Source organism: Formica exsecta, unplaced genomic scaffold (assembly GCF_003651465.1).
Source record: "Formica exsecta isolate Colony F162 unplaced genomic scaffold, ASM365146v1 scaffold122, whole genome shotgun sequence".
Lineage (NCBI taxonomy): Eukaryota > Metazoa > Arthropoda > Insecta > Hymenoptera > Formicidae > Formica > Formica exsecta.
In genome coordinates, this window is record NW_021848556.1 from 1,736,459 (window position 1) to 1,759,337 (window position 22,879).

At 35.6% G+C, this 22,879-nt stretch overlaps 3 protein-coding genes across 4 annotated transcripts in view; 2 read left to right on the forward strand and 1 right to left on the reverse strand.

Moving 5' to 3' along the window:
• The first annotated feature begins 478 nt into the window (after nucleotides 1-478).
• Nucleotides 479-2,313, forward strand: LOC115245548 (prostaglandin reductase 1-like). The gene is made up of 3 exons (XM_029823920.1): nucleotides 479-818; nucleotides 1,369-1,663; nucleotides 2,118-2,313. The coding sequence occupies exons 1-3, from the start codon at nucleotides 548-550 to the stop codon at nucleotides 2,311-2,313; spliced, it is 762 nt and encodes a 253-aa protein (XP_029679780.1). The 5' UTR covers nucleotides 479-547.
• Nucleotides 2,314-2,397: 84 nt separating this feature from the next.
• On the forward strand, nucleotides 2,398-5,680 carry LOC115244931 (methionine aminopeptidase 2). Its single transcript, XM_029822954.1, has 6 exons — nucleotides 2,398-2,568; nucleotides 3,020-3,094; nucleotides 3,213-3,538; nucleotides 3,669-4,073; nucleotides 4,324-4,591; nucleotides 4,685-5,680. The coding sequence occupies exons 1-6, from the start codon at nucleotides 2,424-2,426 to the stop codon at nucleotides 4,888-4,890; spliced, it is 1,425 nt and encodes a 474-aa protein (XP_029678814.1). The 5' UTR covers nucleotides 2,398-2,423; the 3' UTR covers nucleotides 4,891-5,680.
• The window catches only part of LOC115244939, a 55,275-nt gene continuing 37,723 nt past the window's right edge, over nucleotides 5,328-22,879 (reverse strand). For both annotated transcript variants that reach the window (XM_029822966.1, XM_029822973.1), the window contains exons 3-6: nucleotides 16,674-16,728; nucleotides 9,166-9,325; nucleotides 7,918-8,089; nucleotides 5,328-7,575 (exon numbers count right to left, since the gene is read on the reverse strand). In XM_029822966.1, the coding sequence (XP_029678826.1) occupies nucleotides 7,486-7,575; nucleotides 7,918-8,089; nucleotides 9,166-9,325; nucleotides 16,674-16,728 (477 nt within the window). In that variant the 3' untranslated portion in view covers nucleotides 5,328-7,485. The remainder of the gene's footprint in view (nucleotides 7,576-7,917; nucleotides 8,090-9,165; nucleotides 9,326-16,673; nucleotides 16,729-22,879) is intronic.

Here is a 22,879-nt window from a genome sequence, read left to right on the forward strand (position 1 = left end):
GACGCTCCTGAGACAAAGCGTCGCGCTCCTTAGTTACGCGTATCTGGCGACTCGTCGCTAACGCACGAGCGGTGAGTGGGGGGCAATAGGCGTGAGCCACGGAATCGGGCCGAAATGTGCAACTAAATCCGAGCACTGATATATATATTTTTTATATAATTTGCAGAGAATTGAAAGTGTAAATGAAAACTCTTTGCAACTTTTGTCATAGTTTATTATAAGTGATTTCTATTTCGTTATTTAATTGTTATTTCGGTCATTTTTTAATTTAATGCACACATCATTATGTATGCAGTAATTATGATTTAGAATAAATTATACATTTCATTCTTTTTACTGTTTTGTTTGACTTTATCTACATATATATATATATATACAGGGTGTCCCCGATTTAAATGCCAAACCTTAGGAGCGTGTAGGGGACCGATAAACTAAGACAAAAAGTCCTTTAGAGATCTTTTTAAAGCGGAGAACCTATTTACACATGCACGAACATATTCTATATGCAAGGTTTATGTGTGCAAATATAAAAACGAATGTATGAGATATGTTTCGAGCAGTGCAAAGCGTGCTATCGTCGAGGAATGATCATCACCTTATCGTGATCGCCGTTTCACGTAATATAACGTCTGATAGAAGCAAAGTCACAACGAGAGATTCACAGCAAGCGAAAAGTTCTCCGATTCGAAAGCATTCGACGCGATCAGGCGAGATGGTAAAAGCAAAAAAATACGTGCTAGTGAAGCATTTCGTGAACGATCCGAAGCCCACGGATCTACAATTGGTAGAAGAGGAGTTGCCGCCTTTACAGAATGAAGGTAGAGATTATGGATCAATCTAGTTGCATCGTCATCGTATCATCGTACCGTGTGTATCACTGATTAATGCCTTGTAATAGGCATAGAATCTCACACGCACATTACGCGATTTCTTAATAAATTATATATGATTCCGTAATAAAAATTATAATTATATAATTATAAATTATACGAATGATCTAGATGCTAATAGGGAATCAGGTTTTAAATTTAAATATATGTTAATTCATAATTTAGAATTCGTGACATTATTGTTGGGCACTAAAAATGAGACAGCATAATTGTAATAAACAATTAACTGCTGAATAATCAACATTTCTAGTGCCTAGAAAAAAAAAGAAAAATAACACAATTATTATTAAGCGTATATAATTCCATATTTGTTTAATAAAATGTAACATTGACGATTGAATTATCAAATCATAATAGCATTAATATTCTTTTGTGATTATTGATATATTATCTTTAATTAGTATTATTTAACATCAACGAAATCGGATAATAGATCATTTATATTGATCAAATCATTTTTTCTGTTTCTTTTTTTTAGAATATCTTGTGGAAGCCGAGTACCTTTCCGTAGACCCGTACATGAGACCGTATGTACAAAGATATCCGGTCGGAATCACGATGATCGGAAGTCAAGTCGCTAAGATTGTGGAATCCAGAAATCCGAATTATCCGGTTGGCAAAAGAGTTGTCGGTTATCTTGGCTGGAGAACTCATACGATTATCAATCCAAAGACAATCGACCAAAATGATAAATTAATGAAACCACCGTATATTTTGCGGGACATTGACGATTTGCCACTGTCTCTCGCTTTAGGCGTGCTGGGAATGCCAGGGTAAACAAATAGAAAATATTTTCTAATGCGTTTGTCTGCGCCGTCGTCTTCTAATGAAACGCATCTTTCTTATCTTTTCGTGACGGAAAAAGATATGAGATATAAAATTAGAAAAGAAAACAGGAAGCACTCTTACATTCTCCGTTTGAAACTGAAATTTACATTTAAACTTTGAAATTTATATAAATCATAAGCTCGCGCAAAAGTAGATTTATCCTTATATACTGATATAGAGATTTGATTATATATTGATTGAGAGATATATTAACTTCTCACAGAAGCTGTAAATTGATCAACTTCACTGTTTCAAAATTAAAAAATTGACGAAGAGAATGGAGTTGATCAGTTTGGCTTCTCTCAGAGGCTCATATATAAAAACTGTCAAAAATATTAAATAATAAAATGTATACAGATTTACATTATGAATGTAAATGTAAACTCGCATTCTTTATAGCAACACAGCATATTTTGGTTTGATGGAAATATGCAAGCCAAAATCTGGCGAGACAATCGTCATTAGCGGGGCCGCCGGTGCGGTCGGTTCCCATGTGGGTCAGATCGCCAAAAATCTAGGCCTCACTGTTATCGGTTTATGCGGCTCCGATGAGTTGTATATATTTTTTATCATTGATTTTACCATCACTCAATAAAGATGAAAAAACTACAATTTTATTATCGTGATATGATAAATTTAGTTCCTGTGCGATCGACGGAGCCGGGGATTCTACGTCGTGACATTGTTTGGCCATTTCTCTCGAAAATGGCGGCCGTGTTGGACGAGGTCGGCAAATCCGCTGAAAAACTCGTGGACGAGGAAAAGAACGAGATCGTCGACGAGAAGGACGAGACCGGCGCGGTCGAGGCTTCGAAGAAGAAGAAGAAGAAGAAAAAGAAGAAGAAGGCCGGTGCGTTTAAATACGATCTTGTGTCATCGTCCTCGATCGTTCGCGCCCTGCACATTCTGCGTTCACCCGCGTGAATTTCTTTTATTATAGCGTAAAATACGATCTCAAAGTCGCCGGGAGAGATCAACCCGTTTTCGATTGAACTTATTCGCGACGTTTCACCTAATTTCGTGTAAAAAACGCGATTCGTCGTGTCGTTAAAAGCGAGTCCATCGTGAGGTATTCAATATGTGCTCCATCATCTTCGGAGTATCAAGTAATCACATGAGAAATTTTATCGCACGCGAAATCGTTGCAGTATTTTCAAAATTAATGATTTTAGACTCATATTCGATTTCTGCTTTGGAATTTCACGAGGTCCATGTATATATAGTTATAGACTATCAGCTGCTAGTAAAAGAAATTGCATTATTGATTATGAAATATTAATAATGAATATTTTCGCATGCAGGTGCTGGAGAGGCTAGTGCAGATGTTCCTGAAGGGGAAGAGAATAAAGTTAAGGATGATGATGGATCAGCCGAAGGTACCATAAATAGTTTTTGCTTCTAACTATGATTATATTAAAATTTAACATTAATAATTAAGATAGTATGTGTTATGCTAATGACAACTAATAATACCTGTTTGGTTGAAATTTTTAGGTCCCACAGAGATGACCGAGAACGATGGAGAGAGCGAAGAAGTCAAGAAGAAGAAAAAGAAACGCAAGCCCAGAGGCAAGGGCGGCGTGAAGCAGCAAACGGATCCGCCGACCATTCCAGTGTCGGAATTATTCCCGGACGGTAATTTCCCGATAGGGCAGATAATGGATCATCCACCTGCTGCCGGAATAGACGATAGAATGGCGAAAAATCGCTTCACCAGCGAGGAGGCGCGCGCTCTCGACAGAATGCACAATGATATCTATAATGAAGCCAGACAGGCAGCCGAGGCACATCGACAAACCCGAAAGCATATCATGAAATGGGTATGCGAATCTATGCTATTGCAAACAATGATTAAAATATGATTAAAAGTCGCATTAATATCAAGAATTGCGAAATGAATAATTTTTACAATTTGCGAGTGTACATATATATACATGAATTTATTTGCAGGTAAAACCGGGAATGACTATGATAGAGATTTGTAATGAGCTGGAGGAGACCGCTCGGAAATTGATAGGCGAGGACGGTCTCAAGGCTGGATTGGCTTTCCCGACCGGTTGCTCCCGCAATCACTGCGCGGCTCACTACACTCCGAACGCCGGCGATCCAACCGTTTTAGAATATGATGACGTCACGAAGATCGATTTCGGTACGCACATTAACGGGCGTATCATTGATTGTGCGTTCACCTTGACATTTAATCCGAAATACGATAAGTTGATCGAGGCTGTTCGCGACGCTACCAATACCGGTATCAAGGCTGCCGGAATTGATGTGCAATTGTGCGACGTCGGTGCTGTTATCCAGGAAGTAATGGAGTCCTACGAGGTGGAATTAGACGGCAGAACGTATCCGGTATGAAATATACAATATATGCAAAGTATTTCGGTTCCAATTGCTTGTATCCAACTTTAATAGCAGTTATCTCGCGATGTTTGTATATAAATACAAAATCATAATTCATCATTTAAATATTTAATGTCGAAAACATTAGAGATTCGTCAGAAATCTCGATTTCCCTTCAAATTCTCTCTCGAAAAGATCCATATTAAAACCGATGAAAAAAAATGATCAAGATTTATTTAATAAGTTGAATTTTTTACAGGTGAAGTCGATTAGAAACTTGAATGGCCACTCTATTGCGCCTTATCGCATACACGCCGGGAAAACGGTGCCGATAGTTCGAGGTGGCGAGGCAACCCGAATGGAGGAGAACGAGTTCTACGCGATCGAAACTTTTGGATCTACCGGCAGAGGCGTCGTTCACGACGACATGGAATGTTCGCATTACATGAAGAGCTTCGATGCCGGTTTCGTCCCATTGAGGTTGCAGAGCAGCAAGTCTCTTCTCAATACTATCAACAAGCATTTCGGTGAGTGGTTAAAAAAAAAATACTCGAACCGCTTAAAAAATAAAGTTGAATTAACGGCATAATCTCTGTTTTTAATTCCAACGAATTTTTCAGGTACTTTGGCTTTTTGTAAACGTTGGTTGGACCGCGTCGGTTGTACCAAGTACCAAATGGCTCTGAAGGATCTCTGTGAGAAAGGCGCCGTGGAGGCGTATCCGCCATTGGTCGATGTCAAAGGCTGTTACACTGCTCAGTTCGAGCACACTCTCGTTCTGCGTCCTACGTGTAAAGAAGTGATTTCCCGCGGAGAAGATTATTAATACATCTATAAAGAAATGAACCATCGTTGTGTTTTACATGAATCGCTATCGCATGTGTCAAGATGTATTTTAATCTCGATGTAACATCTTTTATCAAAACATTGTCTCGTTCGATCCGTACGCGGCAATGCGAACGGTAAACGCGTGAATAAGAATATAATCATTGTAACACACGTCAGCGCGTGGCATTTTTAAATGTAATTTACGTAATTTTATTTTTCCGATTGTAAAGAAAATATCGTAGCATAATGCTACGAGCTTCGACACGAACGATGAAAGCGCAGTGAGCGATTTCTATTTCTTATACATCAAATGTTTCCATATCATGGAATATATCGCTTGAGAAATATAATTCTTTTGCATTTTCTTTTTTTTTTAACGTTTCTTTACGAATATACGCTTTGAGAGGAGGATCGGTAATTTGTATTCGACGTAACAATTTTTAAATCTTTATTACTGGTTTCTTACAGTTTTACTCTAAAATGGAAATGACAGGGATGGTGTGTTTAGTATTGAATAAAATATATTTGGAATTCGAGATTTATATCATTGCGAAGATCTTATGGTCCTGAATATCGTATAATTAAGTTTTTAATGTTAGAACGATATAAACGTAGAGAGTAATACATACATGTGACAACTGTACAAAAAGAAAACGAAAGTATTCTGCATTTGCGGCTTCTCTATAGCGAATCTCTATACGTCGATATATTTCCCTACGCATTTTAAGAGCGCGAATTATATGTTATAAAATCTTCGTGGATTGATCGGTAAATTAAAAAAAGGTGTAACAAATTCATGTCTTATTATTTTATAATCCTAAGAGGCTGCGCACGTTTTCGCAAGATTCTTCAAACAAAGGACCACGAGATTTAATAATAGCATTCGATTCGACATTTAAATACGGCTCGCAACAATTGTTACCCAGCATCTTGCTAATGTCATACATTTCTCTCATTATCATATAACGAAGTATAAGAACACATGGTCTTGCGGAGAGTTCTGATCTATCCTCTCTTGTCTTCTGGCGGAATTTTTACTTTCACACACATACAGTGGCATTACTTCTATATAACTATAATGAGACATAATTTTGGCATTTAATTCGCATATAAAACATCTTTAGAGTAAGTACGCGTGAAATAAAAAGCATTAAGTTTCAGATAAATCTTTCACTATAGCTACATTGACTCATAACGGTAGAAGCTACCGTGACAAATCGAGAACTTTAATGATGAGTCGTGCGATTAGTTGCGCGTATCTTCGAGCGGAAACTGTCCTATGTTTAACGTAACTCGACTCAAGGCTCTTCGTGACGTGTCCAAAAAGAATGCGAGTAATGTCACCGTTGATGATCCGAGAGAGAAAATGAGTTTGGAATACAAAATACTTTCTAAATGCCCGAATCGCCGAAGATCGTGGAAGACACCATCGGGACTTCCAAGACGGGGAAGGGAAGAAAAAGCGACCACGTGCATACCATTGCCTGGGGTAAACGGAACGTATCCAGGATACACATGGTCGCGAGTATCCTCGGACATTCACGGATCCAGAACTCTCGCGCGTATTTCGAGCGATTAATCTTAAACGATACGAAATATTTCGCTTATGTGTAATGAAACAATAAATTTCAATTTTTCTTTATTGTGTAAATAAAAGACCCAGCGATTTTTGGAAAATGTATTATCCATTTATCGTTTTAACGCAAATTTTATAAAATATGTCTTAAAGAAACTGAATTTTGAGAAATGAAAAGAAATATTTCGTATCGCTCAAAATCGAAACAGAGACGAATAAATTCTTCTGCGTTATCTCGCCATCTATCTATCGTTATATTCTGTCTATTGTCAATTTGTGTCCTACTCTATCAAACTGTGTTACTGTCGGTGCTCTCGCGACGAAATCACCTTTGTTTTCGTAAGAAAAAATACGCTGGTTATTATATATTCGAGTTTACACGTATAATAATTACCGGATTACTTTATTATATACGATAATTACCAATATAATAATCGTATATAATAATAGAATAACGCGTTACAGTTTTTGTCGACATCATCCTAATTGGTCATCGAACTAAGCTCGGCACACTGAGGTTTACTATTTATTATTGTTGATTGTACATCGAGACACCTGATACCTTCTTACGAGCCGTTTGCTTGCACGTTACAAGATCCAGGCGGTTTACGAACGACACCGTAATTTACGATGTTTAAATCATAAAGAGATAAGTTCTAATCTTCAAGACACAACATTGTTTGGTCCTTCGCGTTGTTCTGGGAATGCTTTTGCGGTGGATTGAAACGTGTTCTACGAGACAGATCCACCGATCCTCTCCTCGCTCGCAATCGAGCGATCAAATAGATAGCGTATTATCTCTTAACGCCCATTACAACACACCTTCCGACGTGCCAAACGAGAGACGCCGTAGTAATTCTCGTGCCAACGAAATCTTATCAGATGTTACGCGTATATACATGTTGATTGCGATCGATAAGGCGCCGAGGTATGAAATTACACGATGAGCCACCCGAGCGAATCGAGATCGATCGATCGTCTTATTCATTCGGGCGCGATCTCTGATCTTCGCTGGGCTCACTGGGACTCGGTGCGAGGCCTCAGCTTCGCTCTCGCTGTTATCAGGAGATTGCTCGGCGGTTCCATCGTCGCCTGCGATTGCTCTTGCTGCGAACAGATAATTTGCAAGTCTCATTCACGCCGAGAAAAAAATAGATCGTAGTGCATCGTTATCACATTTGTATTTGTTATAATTTGGACATCAAAAGAGATATCTCGACTTGATAATTCAAAGATTCCAGAAACGAGCTACAGAACGTCAAATGATCGAAGATAAAAGATTTTAGAATATCGAGATTCAAAACTGGAATATATGTCGAATTTTCGAAGAAAAAATATAATTAATTTAAAGATTATCCCACACACACACATGATTCAAATTCTAAAGGTTTACGATGTAACAGTTTAAAAAGAATGAAATTACCTATAATTTTATATATATCAAATTACCGTTAATTGAATGTTTCTTGCTCTCTGCTCAATTGCTCTTTGCAAAGCGGTTCTGGGATCATCCTTGTAACTTTCTTCTCGAATCCTTTCAGCTTCTCTTCTTGATGCAGCTTCTCTATGTTTCTCCAAAGCACGTTGCAACTCGCTCTTCTGATTCAAGACATTTTTGCCACTGTGGAAGGAAAAAGCGTATATTCGCTTTATAATTAATTCTTATTCAAACAGTTTTTTTCCTTCAATTAAAACTTTTGTTGGAATAGTAAGTTAATAAAAATATTTTTAGCAAATGAAAGATAAAACATTTTTATATGTGTAGAAAAAATACAAATAAATATTGCGCGAACGAGAAGATCAAATATAAAGCTTGGAATACATTACGGGATTACATTGTTTTTATCGCACGTGGAACAGTCACGTGCGTAGACTGGATATTGCGTGCCAAGATAAAAATCAGTGAGCGTAAACCGTTTAATTTCATCGAAGCGTAAAGAATCGCAGGTGAGTCGAATACGCGTAAATACCGAGTAGAAGCGAAATTACGTAAAGTATATTCGATTTTACATCTTGATTGGCCGCGTGATCGACGGAAAATCGGCACAAAAAATATTTTTTGAGGCGACGTACTTTTCTCTCGTCTTATATATTTAATAAATAAATAAATAAATATATTATATAATCTCTCGACGATTTCTGATCACGCTCGAATTCGCGTATGATGAAAATGGTTTTATTATGGTTCGCTTTCATCAGGAAGTTTTCCACGCTGGTAATTGGCTTTCCATTTTTATGACGAATATTATATTCCTCGCAATATTAATTAATCCTCGTATATTTATGAAGGCACGAAAGCAGGCAAAGAAACAGGTAAAACATTTACTTTCGGGATTATCTTTCGTTCGAAGTTCCTTCTTTGCCGGGGATAAAAAAACTTTTTTTGCCATATTTCAAGACATTCTTTGGAAAATTAATGAGATAATTAAAGATATTCGACGAAACTTTAAACTGATAATTTATTAAGAAAAAATTTAATATCAAATTTAATATAACAATTGTAAGGCAGGAAATTTATAAGATTTCGCGAATATTAAGATCCTGGCAGAAAAGGAACGATACAACATTTATTTCACGAAGTGCTAAATCACCGTGAAAAACTTTCCATTATAAAGAGGCGCAATCGCGTATTTTCCTATACGAATTAATTTATCTAACGAAAAGAGAGAAGAAAAGTTTTGAAGCCATTCAACTTACATTTTCTGATTAAAGAGTAATTCTCTGTGCAGATCCTTATGATTAGTGGAGATAAGGCAAGGGTTATACGGTTTTCTCGGCAAGATTAAGCCGTCTGGTCCCATGTGAGGAGCCGGTGGTGGCGGAGGTGGTGCGCCCAGAACCGGTGCCATTTTTCTATCTGAAAGAAAATCACTAATTTAATGAATAATTCATTCAAAATCAAAATTCGGATAGTATATCGTACACGATAATTATGATATTGCTAATTTCTAATAAATCTCCAATCCTCGCATAAGAAATGAAAATGTTCAGTCCACACGCACAAACACACACAATCATAGTCTGATTCACTTTGTTAAGAACTCTAAGAAATAAATCCTAAAGTCATAAAACATAGGTGTTGCACTAAACCTTTTTTTATTATAATGGAAATAATGAATAGCAAATAACCATCCATTATAAATAGATACTTGATTTTTCAGCTTTATAATAAAAATTTATTTTAATTATATCACATTATAAAATTTTAATTAGACACTTGCAATAATTGAGGAAAAAATAGGCGAAATTTTACCAATATTTCATATTCTATAAATACATAGCTCAAATAAAATATATGTAACACTTTTCCGAAATATTTTGTTCTCAACGAGATGATTGGATCGACGATGAACGAGAGTCATCGTGCACGCGAACATTTCCAGAATAAATCCTACAATTGATAAATATTCACCCTCCAACAACGCTACTCTCGCCCTGACCGAGCTCTGCTCGCACATGGTGGTTGCACGTATCGCGACTGACATGAGACATTTCTCCTCGAGTACACGAGAGACGTATCAAAGAGAAAGAAGTTCTATATATTTTTGTGTAGGGCTTCGTGCATATAGCTGCGCTAATAGGATCTCGGGGAAACACGCGCGAACGAATGGCGCCTCTCGCAAACTCAAGGTGAAATAAATGATGCCATTTCCGTTGCGATCGAACGGGGTCGAGCGTTTTAACCCTCTTTTGTTAGACTTACATTCAAACTGTCTTTAATATCCGTTTAAAACGCAATGAGCAAGGTAATCATATAATCCTACCCTAGCAGAAACAGCCTTAAAAATATATCGCGATTGACGATTAAACAATTAGCGATAACTGCCAATTAATGTTCATAATATAGATAAATATAGAAAAGTTTGAAGTGATTACAAAAATATTCATCGTTTGTTTTGCGCATTGAAATGATCTACTTCCGTTCCCTTTACGCGAGAAAACGCAATGTTTCCAGATAAAAATCGTTTCGAAATCGCAACTTTACGCCAAGGCGCACTACGAGAACTCGAGATGACGTACTGTCGTTCTACATCACGATTTTCTCTGTGAGCACTTATTGTTAGATTCGCTCCTTGCATCAGCAACAATCCGAGTCGTATCGACAGCTCGATGCATTTGTCGTTCGTATATATTTGCTCTTATCGTATACTTTATTCAAGATACCATAGTTCTAATAGATCGATACAATGTTAAGTTGTGTGAGTTCACCCAGATAACGTTGTAAAATCATCAATTAAATCGAAAAATAAAAATGGCATATCTCGGTCGACATTTATCGATCTTATTTGATCGAATCTTGATAGAAATTAGTATAACATTAATATAATAATAAAATTATATAAAATTATGAGATATTTATAAGTAATATGATATTAATTGCTGTGTAACAGAGTAGGAGTATATATTGTAATTAAATATATAGTAATTAATCAGAAGATCAAGTAATTCATCGGAGAATCGTGATTTGGCTAAAAAATTCTTGTAAAAATGCAAACGCAAAATATTCCATATTTTCGTATTACAGGAAATCGAGTAATTTATTTCGAGCCACCCGATGAAGCGTTCGATCGAGGCGAGAAACCAGGTCGCGAAAGTAAGCCGATGTTTTGTTCGCGTGCATCGTGCGGGCTGCATACGCGATTTTATGGAAATCGGATGATAAGGAGCTATTTAAAAAAGCGGGCGGAAAGGAAGTCAGTGTACTGAATTAAGTGAATTTCAATCCTTTAACACTCAGAAAATAAGTTCGTTCTCAATTTTTTTATTAAGTTCACATGAAATTTTAACAGCATTAAAAAAATGTCCCGCTGAAAAAATATCAGTTACCAAAATATTATTTTTGTTTATTGAAAAAAAGTAGAATGATTTTATGAATTCGACAACATCCGTTAGCCGGTCGTTTACCGGTGCGTCTACTCTATTTATTTATTCGCAGAGTCATTGACTTGCCATCGCGGTGCATTGATCCGAATTTTTTTTTAAAGGCGCGAGATAGCGCGAATAGTGCATACATATATACATGGCATCAATACTACAGATAAGCATGCAGCATCAAGATAAGTTAGATATTCAACAACCGGATAATTAATACGAATGTATCAAAATGTAATTATTAATAATGACAGAAATATAGATATATTTTATAGTCTCTTTTGAAAGGGTTAAAAAATACTCAAGCGATAAGAATTACTAAACTTTATCAGTCCAAGTTTCATACAGCTGTAATTATCGCGTTACACAGATAATAATATTTGTAATAAATAGCAATTTTATTCAAAATTATTTTTGTAAGATTTGCTTTAAAGATACCTTAATAGTAATCCGCTTTAAAAATGTTTCAATAATAATTTAATTTTTTAGAAGTATCAAACTTTTTAAAAAATTGCTTGGTCATTCGTCGGTCTATATTTTACTAGCAAAAAATTGATTATTACATAATCTCACGTACTAAATCTACGTACGAATCAATAATGTAAATTAGTCTTTTTATGTTCCGATATTTCAATTTCACTGAATTGTAGCGTATTTCGTCGAACAGCACTGAATTAAATACATCGAAGCATGATGCAGATGAAAGATGACGCCGTACAATGACAATCGGATGTCTGTTACGCGATCATCTGCTTATGCGTCACGCGTCGTCAGCCTCTCGAATGTCACTGATCCCGATCCGATTTAAAGACGAGAAATTGCGCACTCAAAGTTAACACATTTTCATAAACTATCAAATCTACTAAAAATTTTATGTTAATTTCTAATGATTAAAAATACATCAATCCATTTGTGAAGGCTTGCAATTATTGCAAATAATTTTTGCTTTTACTTTTCCTCTGTGATAATAAAATGATAACAATCAAATATAATTACGCTTATGTTTTCGCTACAAATTTTTAAACAATTAAAATAATATTTTTATATATTAATCTTTTTAATCTTTTTTATATATTAATATATAAATTAAAGTTTAATTTATTGTTTAATGCAATGTATAATTAAAATGAATTTAATTTAATATTATCCCGTCTTTGATCAAATATAAATTTTAACAAATGCTGAAGAAATCTCGTTGAGAACTTGAAAATACAATCGACGTCGTGACGTTTGCTATATGTGCGAATCTTATAGAACGTTCTTTTGTTGCCATTCATATGCAAAGCTGAAAAGAAACCGACATTGATAATGCAAAGTCGAGCAAAGTGCATGCAGGTAACAGGATAACAGGATTATAAAAGAGCGCGCATATCGTGTTTGCCATCTTGCTGCACTTCGACAGAGAGACGATTGAATTTCGATCAGCTCAATAGCTCGTAGTATACACGATGACATAATTTTCCTGCTATTACTACACACGCGATTACGTTTTAATTTGATGTTTCGAAATTCGTGCTACAATCGCAAATTGATAAGATATCAGATAAGATGCTTACTAATATAAGATGCGACTTATCCAAAATCTGTTAATTTGCGCAATCTTTTTAAACAATCGTATAATCGACATTTCTCGGAATTAATTTATAAGTTTTATAGTAGAATCTCAAAATAAGATACAACAAATCAAAGGATCTGTGAGATAGATTTTGATAAATTTTATAGAAAAATCCAAAAGCTTGTATACAATTAAAATTGCAACGTAATTATCAAACTTTCCATTTATTTTCATCAAATTTATCGAGAATTATAAATTGAAAAACGATTTTATCGTTAAAGATTGAGAAATATCTGAAAAAGCAATCAAAAAATATAATTTTGCAAATAAATTATATCAGTTCAACAGAGTTTCATTTGGGTAACAGATTCCGGAAAGAAATTCTCTGCTTCGTCATTCAACGATCCAATGTTTGCAACGGACACTTTCGACAATGCATCCGCGTAATCTCCCGATGTGGGCGGTTCTTATCATCGCGAGGGAACCGTATCGGATCCGGATTGTTGGATTTTACGAGCGAAAAGTAAATTTTGCGCGCGAGACCTCCGGCGAGGCGCGACGCTGTTAATCGCGTGCGGAGTGAAGCGTGTTTTACAATGATGTGAAACGACATAGCTGTTACTGCCGAGACGTTAAAGACATACGTACGGGCGTGTCCGAAATAATAACGAGCCTTGCGAGATCCGAATTGAAAGTATAGCAATTGCAAAGTATTCTTTAACGACACTTTCTTCGATCTCTCGATAAGGAAAAACTTCCAACTCTCACTTTCGATCTCACTGACGGCACATCTTAACGTTCAATAAGATCTGTCAAACATTTACAAAGCTGTGAAAACTATGAAAAATCTGTCTATAAACTTTGATTTGATTAACAAATTTTTTCAACGCAAAGTCGATTTTCCTCTTAAGAAGAATTTCTTTCCCGCTGTTTTTACAATTCTTTTAATATTCAATAGAATAATTAAATTCGGTTTGGCAATTAAACATCGCGTTAATGTTTTCAAAACAGTTCCGGTAGTTATTTAAATTTAGATATCAAGCAATAACGTTTCGTTATTTAATTACCTGGCAAAACTTAGATCGAGATAAAAACTTCATGACGAAGAATAATGCACGAGTATTGAATAAAGAGAACGCGAAATGATAACATTACCATTAGGCCAGTTTTTCTGTACAATTAATTTTTTTTTGTGGAACGAGGTCACTTATTCGCGGATTTTTCGAAAGGACTCTAAATTCGAGTGAAACGAGCGGCGGTCAAAGTCGTAATAATTAAGACCATAATCGTGGTTACGGTATAATCGTTAATTATTCATCAACAATTAAAATCTAATTACGAAATTATCCGCGTATCGCATATTGTAGCAGTAATTAGAATTATTCGTAAAGCCTGCTAAAGAAAAATGATTAGACTCTCGTCGGTAACGCGAACGTGTTTACGCTTTCGATCTTTTCATACGTTACGCCGACTGCGGATTAAATTAAACATGACATAATAATCTAATAATCCGCGACGCGATACAAACTCAAGGTATTCTGTTGTATTTTATTTTCTTCCTGCTTCCTGCTTTCACCGCCGAGCTTACCTAACTTTATCACCGCTACAAGCAATTGATATCGTGTTAAACAGAAGATAAAACTATAATATTCAAAATATCGTCCACAAAACAATCAACATTATAAAATTGTCATAATAATCGTCCAAAAAATACTAAGCGAATAAAAATAGAGAAAAATAATATAATGAAAAGAATGCCTTATCTAAAACGTTAGTTATAAACATTTATTATAAAATAAACAACGAAAAACATTTCTTTATATAATATTATTTTTTCCCTGAATAATATTTGAACCATGTTGGAACACTTTTCGTACAATTTTAATGATATATTTAAATTTAATTAATTTCCTTCGTCTCTTATTAAATTCGAAAATTGCATATCTTAATGACTGGCAATGATTCTTATAATTTGGTTAAATAAAATATAACATTTTATTATTTATTTAAATGTTGAAACGCTAATTAATAAGAAATTTTATTTTTAATGGTTTGTTGCTTTAAAAAATTATCCTTCTCTCAGTATATCTTTTCGAAAAAACAATCTCCAAATTAATGAAGTTCAATATTATACGGATCATGCATGAGTGATAAGAAAATTATACAGAGCGAGGGGGATCATTTTAACTTCCGAAATGCATCAAAGGATTAATCTTCTGAGAGAGAAAAAGGGGGGAGAGAGAGAAGGAAGGCGATAGAACGTCCTGTTCGGAGAGATATGCGGATGACGCGGTGGATCTCGAATTAACGAGTCGTGTGCGCGGAGAGGCGAGGCGGGACGGAGGGGATGAAATGTGCGTAAGCCGGCCCGGAACGTAATTTTCAGGCAGATGTACGGCCACGAAAGGGAGATCATTGCACCGGCAAGGAGCAGCTGAAGTAGCGTGAGAAAATGCGGCCGGATCGTCATCGTTGCAGGCACACACGCTCGTTCGCTCACTCGCACTCGGAATGATAGTGACCGAAGGGCAAAGTCAGGGCCGTCGCAACCTTGCCGAAGACGAATTATGTCACGATTACGGGAAAAAAAGCACTTTTTCCTTTTCGACCCTCCAAGAGCTGCGCGAACGGAATCATCACCCCATCATTATCCAAGAAAATTCGCATGCTATATATAAAACGAGTTATCGAAATCCCTACTCTAAATAATCTTGAAAATTTAGAAGCGTGACGAGAGAAATGACATAGTATAGACCAGCGTAGAAAGCATTCTTATGCAAATATCCATAAAATATCATGCCACAGATGACTCAACAAAGAAATTTGAGAATCGTAAATTATCTATGATATTAAATTATTTGTTTATGAGATCTTATATCTCTTGATATGTCATTTATATTATAAATTTTATTTAACCTAATTTGAAATAATATTTTTAATAAATGTTTTGTATCTTCTGACATATAATTTACAACCCTTATGTATCACACAATTTATATACTGTTTATACGATAATCTTGATATAGACAGACTATAGTTAATATAAAATAGCTGTGCTTTTATTAAAATATAATTAACGCAGCGCAATTAGATTCATACGCGTCATGTAAGCGCCGTATAAAAATCATCGTCGATACGAGGTGCGTTTGATTAACGAGGGGAAACCTGTTAGCTGTAAATTAACCGGAGTTGTAAAAAGACCGGACCAATAAATTTCCAGCAAATGCGAAATGTCTCGAACATTAGAATTCCATTAAAATGATAATATAGAGTTATTAGGAATTATATGTACTTTTAATATACTGGTACAGAGCTATAACATCGACTTAGAAATTAAAAATGTTAAATTATGATTTTTAATAATACTTAAGTAATAAAAAATCAAATTAATAAAAGAAATTTAAAAGTGATACTTTATATTACTTACAATTAACATCTCCCATCTGAAGAATTATAATTATATAGAAATACCAATTTTATATATTTAAAAAAACACGAGTCAAATAATTAACGCTAATTCAGATTTATTTTTAATATAAGAATCCTTATTAATAAAAATTAAAGAGGTTTGTCAAAGCTATCGTACAGTCCTGAACTGTTTCACACACACCGGCGACCCTTCTATATACAATGGAATTTCGTCAATGAAACTAAGGCACCGCCAAGTGTATCGAATGAATCTAATCTCGTCATCGTTGATTGCGTCTCTTACGAAGGAATGAATAAGGAAGAAAAAAAACCGAACAAGAAAGAAAGAATGTTATATTAAATGACTCACCGTTTGTCAAACCGTCGACGTCGTCCGAGTCGCACTTGAGACCGTTAGTAATCACCTGAAATATACATAGACTCGTTTAACGTTAAATATTACGATTACAGTTATCGAAAAGAGTCGAGTCGCATTCCTCTTCCCTATAGTTGCTACGATTCAATCAATCGATTTAATATAACTTTGAGGTAATTTCGCCAAAAGAGAAAATTTCTCTCTCTCTATCTCTCTTCTGTTTGTATTATTAAAACATTTATATTATATTCGTGTATCGCGCGTTTGATTATATATTATAATCACTCAATGTTCGGCTTCGCGTGATGTTTATCCACGTGATCGTTCCTTTCGAGGCGGTCAATAAAACGATTACGTTCTCCGCTTTCGCATCTGCTTCGCCCGAGGGCGAAGAAGAATCGAAAGTAGTGTTCGCGTGCTGCTTCCTGTCACCGTCATCGTCATCGATGATTTCAGTGAAAGATATCACTCTTACTCGGCCATACGGCAACCGCAAGTTCATTCATTTGCAATTGCGATCGAGACTCCTGATTTTTTGCGAAATCGCCGTCCGTTTCCACGGACTCGTGTAAAATCGGATAAAGCAGCGGTTTCCGGTTACTAAGACACGATGACGGGTAATTGCAGCGGTTTTCCATCCGGCATGGAAGCTGCGCTTGCCGCTAGTCCATCATAATCGTTAAGAATATATAAACATGACGAAAATCATATATTATATACGCATGAGAAACGTGCATATTAATCACGCAAACTCATCTATCTATGTTAATGATATAAAATTAACTATTCGCCGGCAATATAACCTGGGAGATACAATCCTGGGAAAGCTATTCCAATCCCTAAATACGCAATTTATTTCCGTATCTACGAGGAAATCATTTCAAGGTTCATGTAAATGTTGCAACATGAAAGAAAGATAATTAATGAAGAAAAGTCTCTCTTAATGCCTGAGACATAAATTACTTACAGATATTCTCGAGAAAAAAAGAAATTCTACATTTGTAAAAACTGTTAAGCTATTAATATAAAAAATCTTTCAAAATTAACTTAAATGCATTTCTGAAATATATAATCCGAAAGCGAAAAAATCTCTCGGTTTATTAATCTCGTATTATTTAAAATTCATACAAAACTTTCCTTTATTCAATATTACTTATTTATAAATATACTTTTAGAGAGAGCACATTTTTTGCAGAAACTCCAACACGTAGCTCGAAATACCTGTTGCCACGAATTTCACGTTTGGCCGGAAGCGTGCGATAAATTTGCGCATGCTCGTTCTCACATAACTGATTATGAAGAATGGCGATTATGAAAGCACCGAGTCCACAAAAGATTCATTACGACTGTGTGTTCGACGAATGAAAAGTTTTATGTCAATTTACGATAGTGCCCGAATGTCATGTCCGATGTCGAAGGTTCATAGTTATCGCTAAAAGAACTTCCGTTTTTGATTTCGGTCATCGATAGCGCTTCTTCGAATGCGAGTAAAAAAGAATAAGATAATAATTATACTAAAATAATAATTATAATAATTAGATTTTTTAAGTTTTTACTATGACGATTAAAGGTGATTGCAATATATTTTATCAATTTTTGTTATAATTATTGATATATAAGTTAATTTTATTTATTATTTATTATAATGTATTATAATGTATAGTTGAAATTAAGTTAAAATTAATACATCGTTCTATTAGATGTATATTTTAGCAATACTAGAGCAGAGCTTCGTTAAAAAAAACGATTGAATATCTTGATAAGAATGATGTAAAATAGCAACATATACTATACAAGCAAATTGCAGTTTCTTAGAAAACGTTCTTTTATCGTTATTCACATGCAAAACTAAAAAAAAAAACCTAACTCCTGTAGCTAACAGGATAACAGGATTATAAGAGAGCGCACGTGTCATATTTATTATTCTATTTTGACAAAGAAACGTTTAAACGCATCGCACTATTTCCTATCCCACTTTAATTTATTTGCGCAGTAGAAGAACTCTTAACGAGATACGAATCGCGATAATATTTATTCGAGAATTCTGCGAAAATCATTTCAGTCTATAAAAGCAACCAGGCGAAAATTGGATCGTTTAAAATAGACATTTACACACAAAGAGATATAGAAAAAGAAAAAGAAAAAGAAAAAAAAAATAAATGCATCCGTCGAGAGTCAAGGAGAGTCAGTTTTGCAGTCGCGATCTAGAATGATTTGCACACAGTTCGACGTTTCTCTCTCGTCTCCGCACGGAACGAAACCACCGACCACCGTATATAGACCGTAAGCAATTTCGCGGGGCATCCATCCACCTATTGTATTGTGTGTAACTCGTTGCGGCGTGTGATGGTCGCTAATTGTATCCTCTCGCACGCGTACCAAAGTACGAGTGACCGCAAGAGCGGATACATGACGGTTGGGTGTATATGGTGTGTGTGTTAAGTCTCGCCCCCCCCCCCCCCCCCCCCCCCCCCCCCCCCCCCCCCCCCTGCGTCACGCGTGTTTACGTACGCACGCCGCACGTATCGCGTAAACGAGTCAGGACGAATCCAGTGCGTCGCGAAGGGGGACCGTAGTCCGAGTTGTCCCCTTCCCGGAAGGAAGTAGAATCTATTAATATTTCTCGCACAACCAAAACGCGGGACGGGAGGGGAGCAATTGTCGGCGAGTTACTCAATCTACTCGTATTTACGACACCGCGGCGGGAAAAACACAAAGGCCAGATGGCTGAATGGTTTGGGGGGAGGTGGGAGAATCGGGCGGCCCTTTGCGGTATGCACGAGAGACTCGATTATTGAGATAATCCGGAGGGCACGATGCGTGTCAAAAAGTTGACGGAGTATCGTGTCTTCCATATCTTTTATATGTATTAATTGCAATAAAACACGCTCGAAAAAATGCACGAAAGTCGGACGATAGCTAGATAATAAAAAAGTTAAAGTTATTTATGCGGAGAAAAAAAAGAGGTATTTCAGGAATTATTTTTGGCTCGATCATGATTCGTAATTGACACAGTTCCTATAATCTAAGCTGCTGTTTCATCAATATCATACATTCTCAGCTCCAAATTTTTATGTCACAACGAAAAGTCTATTATGTTATATATGACTGACAGTTCGGATTATCTACGATTGCAACGATTCAGTACTCTTTATTCACAGCGATTTATTCATATAGATAGAGATTAATTGCTTTAAAACATACATTGAGTAGAGCATGAATGTAATCTATATATGAACGTTCATTTATACGAGAATCATACGTTTCATCATAAAGACCCATCGACTTGTTTCGCTCGACGAGACGCACGTAATATCACGTGGCTGACTCGAGCAACAATAAGCCTAAGAAAAGCGCATTTGCATACACACGGCACGAATGTAGCCATAACACAATCCACTGGGCATTTTTACGATGCGGGTTCTCCCGGTGTGCGGCGAGTTTTCTCCGCTTTTAAAGCGGAGCATGCGATAATCGTGCGAATCTTGCACGAAGAAGAAAACCGAGGCCCGCGTTTCTAAAGATTAGATTCGCGCTCTCCGCCAAAGATTATTCCGGTACCGTTGCCTCCGCAGCCGATTTCATCTCGTGGCTTCTTGCCAGCGTTTTATCAAAGTTATCCCCGAAACGGCTAATTTAACGTTCGAACACCCGACGCGTAAAAGCGCGCATTTTCTCTTCGGCATAGAGCGATAATTGTGTACGCAAGCGAACCGCGATTTATTTCCATCCTTCCAGTTATGAGGCCAAGGAAGTTGGATAATCGGTATGTTTCAATCGCGATCACTATAAATCATTCGAAAAGATACTTTCATCGTGAATACTTTTCTTTTTTATTTCAACTTTAGCTGTGCGCGATGAAAATGTACAGAACGTCTTAATTTCTTATCTTTTCATTCAAATTTTTTTAGGACTAGTTAAAAACTTCAGTGATAAAAATAGATAATAAAAATAAATTAAAAAGAAAAAAAAAAGAACAGATTTTATTTTCCCTGATCAATTCTTCAACGGACTTTACTGCGATGTAATACACTCAATTCGAAAATTAGCAATAAAGATATCTACAACTGAATTTCGATAGCCGGTCTATTGAGTTGTGGATACAAATCTGCAATTCAAAAGACGCGAGTGTGTGTTGCAGAAAAGATTGTAAATATTGTAAATTTTTGCTTACGTAATATGCAATAATCGGAATGGCTCATTTTATAGTCTGCATTTCGAAACGTATAATTAGCATCTCAATGCACACCACGATCGTGACGAGCGATTTACAATTCTTGCAGTCTAAAGTTTGTTTTACCACACACACCTCGTCGTACTTAACAACATAAACTTTACGACGTGGCGGATATCCTGATTATTTTTCCGAGAATTCTCTTACTTTCAGTTTTCTCCGACTGTCTGTGACAAGATGCAATCAGGATCGCGCGTCGAGCAAGTACATATATTCAATCGCGATAACATCGCCTATTTAAAATAAATTATATTTTAAAAAGTGAATAAAAGATATATAAATAGAAAATTAGAAAAATTAGAGTTTTCTAATTTTGAATAAACTCTTTCTCAATGTGCGCGTTTAATTATCAATATATTTTTATCTCGAGAATTAAAAAATTGTACGAAAAATGTAATCCAATTTTTACCGAGAAGAAGCGACTTTCAATCAACCAAAAAATTTAAAAATAAAAAAAACTTTTTATGGTAAAACGTCGAAAAATTATATCTCTCATACATTCACATAAATTAGATGCTTTACCTTTTTTGCAATTCAAATATTTGAAATGCGTCATGTGTGCATATATATATATATATATAATTTCCTCTTTGACAAAAAATGAGCTATATCACATCAATGTCAGTGTTGCTTTAAGATGCACGACGCCTATCGACCGATTTTCCGAACCGACCTTGATCAAACTGGGTGCGGCCAGCATCATCCGATTTTCTCATCTCCCGTGTATCTCGCCGATAAACAACATTGACATAACGAACGGTAATTTCATGAGATTCCGACGGGTTACGGGATAAAATCGAGTCCATGAGTACGCTTTCTCCCGAGTAGTTCTTCCGGCACTTCTTCCTTCTAATAATTTATGATCAAAACCCGTTCGGTTACTCGCGCAACTCGTGATTTGCGAAAAAACAACGTATAAAACATAAGATGCATAATGTCCGATAAATCGCGTGTAAATTATATTTGAGTTTGCGGCAAAATTATAGTATGACCAAAGCATTCTTCTTAGAGTTTCATACATTTATAATCTATTTAGTATTAATTTATTTTTCATCGAATATTAATCTAATAATTTAAATTAAAATATAATTTGATTATCATGTCTTCGCATTTTAAAAGCTTTTTAAATTTATTATTAGTCAACATGCGTGCGTTATGATACTTTGTATCTATAAAAAACAATTTAATGGATAATATTAAAATATAGATTATTGTGATTAATGAAAGTTGAACGAGGAGAAGTTGATCGAGTCTTATAAAAGTTCCGAAAATTTTAACTGCGTCACTGTCTTAATGATAATCATCGCATTCATTGGATGAGTCGTGATATCTTCGCCTTAAGTAAAGATGTGATATCTTTGGCGCCGCGATAATAAAATCATAAGCATTCGTTTCATAACCTTATATAGCGTATAGTACGTTACAAATAAAGAAATAAAAAGTGTTTCCTTTATTAATCCCAAAATAAATTCTTTATTTTTATTAATCGCATATGTATCTGAAAGATACGTGTTTGATCTTTTGCGTTTTTTTTTTGCGATCTTTTATACTTAATTCTCAATCAAAAATTAAATAAACTGTAAAAGTATTAACAATTACAACTAAAAAAATTATATAAACAACTAAAATTTTGGGGAGAACCTTCTCTTTAGATCCTAAATGTTCGTTTGATTATCAAGTAGTTTTTTTTTTATATTTTACGCTTTTTATGTTTTTGTTTATTTGAAAAAAATGTAAAAAAATTAAAAAGTTTTGTGACGAAGAGGATATCTTTGGGAATTATGGACCGACAGATTCGAGTCACCCGGTATATGGGTGCGTGCAATGAATTGCGTACGGTGTTCTCGTTACACGCTCGGACGACTAAGAGAGTGCGTAAAAGTGACGTTTCAAGCCTTTCCGATCGATCTTCGTTTCGCGTCTGGCCGAGATTACATAACGAGTTTCAAAATAGAGGACCTTCATC